Source organism: Castanea sativa, chromosome 10 (assembly GCF_040712315.1).
Source record: "Castanea sativa cultivar Marrone di Chiusa Pesio chromosome 10, ASM4071231v1".
NCBI lineage: Eukaryota > Viridiplantae > Streptophyta > Magnoliopsida > Fagales > Fagaceae > Castanea > Castanea sativa.
In genome coordinates, this window is record NC_134022.1 from 11,988,470 (window position 1) to 11,997,723 (window position 9,254).

General features: G+C 33.9%; 1 protein-coding gene across 1 annotated transcript; it reads left to right on the top strand.

Moving 5' to 3' along the window:
• Window positions 1-4,211: 4,211 nt before the first annotated feature.
• Window positions 4,212-9,053, top strand: LOC142613360 (acid beta-fructofuranosidase). Its single transcript, XM_075785682.1, has 6 exons — window positions 4,212-5,177; window positions 5,977-5,985; window positions 6,796-7,646; window positions 7,785-8,182; window positions 8,295-8,382; window positions 8,489-9,053. The coding sequence occupies exons 1-6, from the start codon at window positions 4,760-4,762 to the stop codon at window positions 8,681-8,683; spliced, it is 1,959 nt and encodes a 652-aa protein (XP_075641797.1). The 5' UTR covers window positions 4,212-4,759; the 3' UTR covers window positions 8,684-9,053.
• Window positions 9,054-9,254: the final 201 nt, after the last annotated feature.

Below are 9,254 nucleotides of genomic sequence, written 5' to 3' on the forward strand. Positions count from 1 at the left end.
AGCCAAATGACTAAAGCAACCTTTACTTAATATTCAGTACATTTATTTGTCTTCACTCTCTAACAAAGTCATTTTATTCATCTAAAGGTTGAGACTATATAACATTATTGGCATTGGAGTTATCACTATTGATCTTTGTGTTTTATTTTTCTCTTAAGTTGTAACTTTTATAAGTGAAAATTTACAACTTTTGTTTGACTCTTCCACGGGTTAGCGACTAGTTATTTTAACAATGAAAGAGTTTTTTATTCCCACACATTTGTCTTCACAAACTCGTAACTTCTTGCTAATGGAGTAGAAGATTACCACTAGGTTACAAACTTAACATAGCAAGAGGATGGGGAAAAGTAAGGTGTGAATTTGGGTGTGAGAATGAGTATATCCCTAGCATTACTCCTTTTTTTAGACTCCTACTTTGAATTCTCTTCTTAGTATAGATATCATAGGATTTCAATTTATAACATCCGTTCAATAATGATTGCTCTTTATCTTCTAGAGACAATGCATCAATTGATTTTTGACATGAATGAGATTTGAATCTAGATCTCTTATTTTATAATAAGGAATTTTACTAATTAAGCTAATTGAAACCTACAATATAAGAGAATAAATGTTGATAAATGATATATATGATTCTTTAAAATAACATAAAAGGTTGAGTGAAAATTAATAATTTTTTAAAATTTCAATAAAGTTGTTTCTGTAAAATTAAACCTAATGTATATTTTTATAAGGGACTAGCATATATTATAAGGCCCTCAAATTTATCTAATTAGGTAAGTTTTTTTATTCTTGATTTCTTTTTTTAAAAGGTTAATTTTGTAAAATGAATAAATTAACTAAATTACAGGAAAAAGAAAATTTAAGAGAAAAAAAAAATGGGAGAAAGGAGGCCAATAAATTATATCTGAAATATAGCCAAAAAATAAGGAAACAAATCAGTAAAGGAGGCCAATAAATTATTCCTGAAATATAGTAAAAAATATAAGGGAAAAAATAAGTGAAAAAATTTCGGGAAAGGAGGCCAATGAATTATACCTGAAATATAGCCAAAAAATACAGGAAAAAAAGTCTAAGAGAGAGAGAGAGAAAAAAAAAAAAAAACCGTGAGAAGATTTTGTGACATAGAAGCTGAAATCTTTCTCCCTCTCTCTTTCTCTCTCTACAAAATAGAGCAAATCAACAAAACATAAAAATCATTAAAAAAAATAAAAGCTTAAACTTTTTTGTTGGGGGAGGGTATCAATATCACTGGAATTTTTTTTTTTTCAATTTTTGGCTTGGCCTCAAAATGCATAAATTAAGCTGCCGCTGCCTCTCTTTCATATAAAACCTTATAGACTCCTCCTCCATTGTTGCAATAATTATTTTATGCATTCAATATATGCATTTTCTCTGGTACAATATATGCTCCCTACATAATTATAAGATCCACATGTAAAAAAGATAATTTTTATACTAAAAATGCACAAATATCTTCTTTTATCACTAGTTTCAAACATTTTATTTTATTTATTTTTATACAAGATAAAATTTCTACTCTAATTTAAGTATGTGTGTGTATATATATATATATATATATATATATGTGTGTGTGTGTGTGTGTGTGTGTGTGTGTGTGAAGCTCTCTCTTGAAATAACCACCACACCAAGGATGCGCGATAGTCAAACATTTTAAAATAAAGTAAAAAGAGAGAAAAAAAAAAAAAAGGAGAAAAATATTTTTTTTCCCCAGGTGTAATAATCTCAGTTATTTTGTTGCAAAACTAAAGAACCAATATATGTTTCTTAAAATGATTAGTGAAGAAAAGTTCCACTCTAACTAATGAATCGTTCAATTGGTACGACCCCTACGTCTCTAAGACAGAACCAATAACGATTTCAATGACCATCTTCTATTTTGCTTCTAGCAAAAACAACCCCACCATAAGAGAAAAAAAAAAGAATCGCCATTGCAACTCAACTGGAATTTTATTACATTTCATTCAAATGTATACAAATAAATTTATGATAATACTTCTCGAATCTATAATGTTTATAAGAGAGATTAATCCCTTGGCCTTGAAGTCTTAGCTTGATCAATTAGTTTGAATAAGTTATTCTTCGTCATGTTTGCATGGGCCATTCTTGTCGTCACTTCGACATACAAAAAGTAAAAAGATTAACGTGTTTGGTTGAACGGTAATGCTTTTTCTTCCTTGGTGTATCTTTCGCCACATCATAATTAATTCGAAATAAAAATAAAACGAATTAAAATATAAGGTGACTTTACAGAGTGGATGGGTTCCAAAACCTGACACTTGGATCATAATGCAACGAAGCCACATCATATCACCAGGCAAATTATGTACGACGTGGCATGAGCAATAATTTGCTTAAAGAAAGTCGGAAATTTGTATTATTTTAAAATAAAATAAAACACCAAATATAATGTATAATGTAAATAATCAGTAACTTAGAAACACATAAATTTCACCGTTTTTTGTTATAACTAACCTGATAAATTATTATTGAAGTAACATAACTTTTTTATAGATCTATTATTCACATAATTTTTTTTACACTAATAGTAACATGTTATGTAATAATTATTAAAAAAATGAAAAATATTATATTTATTGACTTATTATTTATTTTTTTTATGAATATTATTAGTTAAAGTCTTTAATGGTTGAATAAGAGATCTGAGATTCAAACTCTGCATATACCAAAAACCGATTGATATCTTCGTCTGATAATAAAGAATTATCATTTAAAACGGACATTATAAGTTAAAATTTTCTATGAAAAAAATAAATAAGGAGGGCCGACATGCATATAAATGATATGTGAATAGTATAAAACAAATTTCTAAGGTCCAATTATGACAAGGAGTCAAGGATTAAATCGGTGATCTATTATATTATATTGCATTATTGCAATAGCACATGTATATAAGAGAATGATCTCATCTCTTCCTCAATTTCATTGGAGAGGCATTATATGCTTGTGGAACCAGCGAGATCAGAGATGGCCCAGCATGTGAAACATGACACAGCAGTTGGGCATATAAGATAGCTAAGATTAATTACAAAAACAACAAAACGATATGATCTGATTTAGGTTGTATCGGTTTTAATATGTTTTTGTTTTTTTTGTCAATAATGAAAGGGAAAATAGTAGGAGATAGAGAATCACTATCATACTTACTCTATTATTGGATTAGATTAACATGGTTTTAAGCTTAGTCATCACTTTGAATGTGGCTGAAACTTCCTCTGTGGTTCAATTCAATCCTAAGAAAAACAATTTTTAGTAATTGCATTTATTTTTATACGACAAAATTAATTGGTGGCCCAAGTTAAAATGGTAGTCTACTTTCAATCTGAGTCAGCATTTAGCAATTAGTAAATTATTAAAACCTTCTTACCTAAAAAAATTGGAGGGAAATGATTGCCCAACAAAATTTGTGGAGCAAATCTTTTCGAGTGATTAGATTACACGTGTAAATTCACCATTCTATACCAACAATCAAGTGTGTTTATTTTGGTTCTCTATCCTTGTGTAAATGTGGGGTCTCCATTACCTCTCTCCAATAATTTCATATTAAAATATATTTATTGATATAAAAATTGGTTGATTAACATGTAGTTTTTTTCAGTTTTTCAACTTCCATCTTCTTTGCTGTTGCCAGGTGTTTGTTTCTTCTTTTTATCATAGTCTATCTTGATACTGTTAGTAATATGTGGATTTGTAATCAATTGGTTTCGCCTAATTTCAACCCAAAATAAGAAGCAGTTTTTTCTATTTATTTTATTTTATTTTTTCGACTCTCTTAAAACGTGACTTTGAGTTCACTTTCGTGTCTAAATTGTATTAAAATTGTTGTTATTATGTCCTGGTCCAGCTCTGTTTCAATCGAGGCAGAATGGAAAAGGTTAGATACCTAACCCTTGTTTTTTTCTTTTTTGCTGAAGAGTTAGATACCTAACTTGCATAAGTTACATGTGTCAAAGAACATAAAGATAAATAAAAGCACATATTCAACTAAGTGTGTATAATGTGTATTAAAATTTTGTGTAAAGAGTAAAAACATGGCAAATAATGAAGGACTTAAAAGTTTGGAATTGCGTAATGGAATGGTCCAAGCTGGTCTCCATAGCATGTCACCCTATACCCTAGTTAACCAATCACCTATTAAAAAAAAAAAAAAAACAAAAACAAATTGAGCTTGCAAAATCATTTCCAAACCTCAAGTAAATATAGATAATTGAGGGAGCAATTATGACACCAAGCATTCATGACCTATCAATGCAGAGTCCCAATCAATGCCAGAAAAAAATGACATTTCATTTTCACCTACCACCAGGCTCACATGGAACTATTTTATCCAATGTTTTTAAAATTGGCAAATCTAGCATTCCGCAACGTCCTCCTCGTCTATATAAGCATTTATTGTATTCATGGATTCTGATTCATAGATACACATACCTTTCCTTTCCTTCTAGTATTTCTTAGATATCTCTCTCTCTCTCTTTCTCTTTCTAGTTCTTTCCAGCCAAGCAAGAAAACCAACCAGCACTATAAACGTATACAGCTACCTCATTGATCCTCCATCGATAAAACAAACAAAAAAACAAAAAAAGAGTTGTCACTTTTCATTAAAGTCACAACCTTGCTCTCTCCTCTCTCTCAAAAATCATGTCTTTACTTCGTTTCTGATCACAGCTTTAATTCTCTACCATTTTGCTTGTTGCAAGGGACACCAGATATTAACACAATGGAGGATACCCTTCCATGCTCCTACTCTCCTCTTCCCAATGGACCTCCCACCATCGAAGGACCTTTAGACAAACGTAGGCCACGAAAGAAGGCGACCCTCATAATCTTTTCTGGGTTGTTGTTGTTGTTGTTGCTTGCTTTGTTTGTGGCCATTACTGTAGGTGATTATAGAAATTCACACAATGTCCATGAAAATGAAAATGATGAAGCTTTGTTGGCCACGTCCGAACCATCATCCGTGTCGATACCGTCGGAGCCAGTGCATTCCGTGTCACGCGGCGTATCGGCCGGCGTGTCTGAGAAGTCGAACCGGGTATTCGCCGACCACAATGCGATCTCGTATCCATGGAACAATAGCATGTTGTCATGGCAGAGGACATCTTTTCATTTCCAGCCTGAGAAGAATTGGATGAATGGTATGTTTCATTTTGAATATTGAATATGTTTCTTTACAATTTTTTTTTTAATTCGTCAAAAAAAAAAAAAAAAAAGGTGGTATACCTTTGTGAAAATTCTGAACTTGATCTCTCGTATACATGTATTATTGTAAATGTATATTGATTTAGTTAAGATTGTCTTCTGGGTTCTGGACATAGAAAGCGTTCTTTAACATTTCAAATTCTTGTATAATAGGGATAAAGGTATTCATGTCATTATATTGGGGAAAAGTGTGCCTAATAGTGTGGTTGATGAGCTTATTTAAATTGTTAGTCTTGTTAAAAAAAAAAAAAAAAAAAAAGAAGTTAAATACAACTAAACTTAGAAGAAAATACGGTTCCAATTAGCTTTACTAATAAAGTTTCTCATAATTGTATAAGAGATCAGGGGTTCAATCCCTGTCTATATCAAAAACTGGTTGGTGTCTTGGTCTGATAATAAAGAGCTATTATCATGAGCGGAAAATGAAAAAACTTAGAAGAAAATGAAATTCTATTCCAAAAAAACAAAAATAGAGGTTTGAGAAGAAATAAATAACTGCCCATGATAAAATATGCTTAGCCTAACTGGGTTTACAGTATTACATGCTTACCATGTTGGATGGTGATGTTACAGGCACTGATGACATTTAGAATATCAATATTTATACTAAACAATTATCATTACACTTTTTATTTGATTTATTATGTTATTATATGCTGATTTTGGTCCCTTTTTTGTGGTTATGTGCTTGACTTTCATGCCATTGATGGGGAAATCTGGTTGGTTCTGCTTCAGATCCTAACGGTAAGACCATTAATTTTCTCTCTGAGCCTTCACTATCACTATCACAGATTTTATATAACCAGATATAGTCTCTCTCTCTCCCCCCCACCCCCACAGCGGGCCACGCCTTCTTTGTGCTTGATTAATATTTGCCACATATTGAATAGCTGGACTAAACATCTGATGGTGATCTGAAAACAATTAAAAAAAGGAAAGATCAAATCAAGACAGTATGATTGCACTATTATGATTAAAAGTTTGGGAATGAGGTTTCAGAAAATTAGTTCATTACAATATTCTATTACCATAGTGAGATAGAATTGTTCGATGGTATAACTAGCTGAGAATCTGGGTCATTAGGACAAGCTAGACCAATCTGAAAATATTGAAAGATTACACTACAAGTTTTAATAGTGTTGGTATTATTCCTTTTAGTGAGAACATGACTGGTTTAAAGTTAGTCTTCATAGTCTATGTAAGAAAAATCAGGTTGCTTGGTATCTGTTGGTTGGCGATGAAGACCATCATAGGTTGAACTGTTAGAATTCTTTTGGTCAAATCTTACCAGCTGTCAAATTTCTACATGACTTTCACAAGAGAGGCAGGAAATTATTATGAGAAAAGGGGGTTTGAATCAATCCCACATGCTTAAAAAAACGTTTTGTAGAATTTTGAATAGGGAGCAAGAATCTAGTCTAACGAGTAATAACTATCCCAATCCCACCCCACTACACACCCTATCACCACATATGTTGAATCTTTTACACCTTGTGCAATTTTGCCTTCATCCATTATTTACTAAATTTAAAATCTACTTGGAAAATATTACAGGACCTATGTTCTACAAAGGATGGTACCACTTCTTTTACCAGTACAATCCTAATGGAGCAGTGTGGGGTGACATAGTTTGGGGCCATGCTGTGTCAACGGACCTGATCCATTGGCTTCACCTCCCTTTAGCAATGGTTGCTGATCAGTGGTATGACATAAATGGTGTTTGGACTGGGTCTGCTACAGTCCTTCCCAATGGCGAAGTTGTCATGCTTTACACTGGATCCACTAATGAGTCAGTGCAGGTTCAAAATCTTGCATATCCTGCCAACCTGTCCGATCCCCTCCTCATCGATTGGGTCAAGTACTCTGACAACCCAGTTCTTCTCCCACCACCAGGCATCAATAAGAATGACTTTCGTGACCCAACAACAGCTTGGTACACATCAGATGGGAAATGGAAATTTGCCATAGGGTCCAGGGTTAACACAACAGGCATTACCTTGGTTTACCACACTAAGGACTTCAAGAGCTATGAGCGTTTAGATGGATTGCTTCATTCTGTCCCTGACACTGGCATGTGGGAGTGTGTGGACTTCTATCCTGTGTCCAAGACGGCTGGAAAAGGCTTGGACACATCAGTTACTGGTCCTGGAGTGAAGCATGTGATGAAGACCAGCCTGGACAATGATAGACAAGATTATTATGCACTTGGGATTTATGATGAGAAGACTGATACATGGGTTCCCGACAACCCCAATATTGGTATTGGAATTAGGTATGATTATGGGATATTTTATGCATCCAAGACGTTCTATGACGAGCAGAAAGAAAGGAGGGTGTTGTGGGGTTGGATTGGAGAGTCTGATAGTGAATTTGCAGACATGAAGAAGGGCTGGGCATCAGTTCAGGTATGCTGATTTCTTTCTAGTTAAATCATAGGTCATCATGTCTTTTTTCCTTTTAAATCAAATTGGATTCATTAGCATGTATCTCTTGCGATTCACTTCCTTGACAAGATTTTATGTTTGTGTAATGATCTTCTTTAGGGTATTCCGAGGACAGTATTGCTTGATACAAAGACTGGTAGCAATTTGCTTCAATGGCCAGTGGAGGAGGTAGATAGTTTGAGATTGAGCGGCAAAGAGTTTGACAAAGTGGAGGTCAAGGCAGGATCAGTTGTTCCACTAGATATAGTATCAGCCACACAGTTGGACATTGTCGCAGAGTTTGAGTTGGATAAGGAGGCTTTGGAGAGGACAGCTCAAAGCAATGTGGAGTTCAGCTGTGGTAACAGTCGGGGAGCTGCTCAACGTGGTGCATTAGGACCCTTTGGACTTCTTGTTCTTGCAGATGAGAGCCTTTCTGAGCAAACTCCTGTGTATTTCTATATTGCCAAAGGAACTGATGGCAATCTCACAACTTTCTTCTGTGTTGATCAATCAAGGTATTCTACACATCTTTCTAATTCTGCTGCTTGTTTACTAAATAAATGGAATGTGTGTCAATTTTGTCAAATAGGACTTGGTTATGTTCTTATACTTCATTGTTTCCTATAGGTCTTCTGAGGCAACTGATGTTAATAAACAAATTCATGGGGGCTATGTTCCTGTACTAAAAGATGAAAAATTATCTGTGAGGTTACTGGTAAGTTGAGCCATATTTTCACTTTCAGTTCTACATGAATGAATATCTTACCATTATCAACTTGATCAATCACCTTAATATTGCATGGAAATGTATGATCATCCAGGTTGATCATTCAATAGTTGAAAGCTTTGTTCAAGGTGGGAGGACATGCATCACATCACGTATTTATCCGACAAAGGCAATCTATGGGGCTGCTCGGCTATTTCTGTTTAACAATGCTACTGAGGCCACTGTTACTACCTCACTCAAGATATGGCAGATGAATTCTGCATTCATACACCCCTTCCGTGCTAAGTGAAATATTTATATTAAATAAAGAAGAAGAAGAAAAAGAAGGAAAAGGAACAGAGTGCTCCTGTGGCAATCTACATGATGCTGCATCAAAGTGTCCAATTCCAATAACCTCACATCAACACTCGACATTATTGCCAGTTTTGTTAGTTCATCAATCTCTATTGATTCAATGTTTTTTGGCTTGATGGGAAGGTAATCCATTTGAGTTGATTGGGAATCCAGGCACTTGTTGCCACATAGCTCGAAATTGGCAGCATCAGCAATTGATGCACTGAAGCTTCAAAGTCCAATTTTCTCTGTGTACGTATTGATGCTGTGTTTTGAGCATATCTTTTTGTGCATATAAATGGAAAAAACAAAAGTTCAGTTTCTCATATGACTTGTGTCATGAAGAAACCCCATTTATCATTTGCTTAACTATACAGTGGGGGCTTGTAGTCTACATTCCCAATCCTACACTTTATTTATTTAAGTATTTTTTTATATATAATTATGCAGATGGAAAATTTGAATTTAGATTTTCTCAATGAGCATGAGCTCGATGTGACCAACGGAAACTTACAGGGTTTAGATCC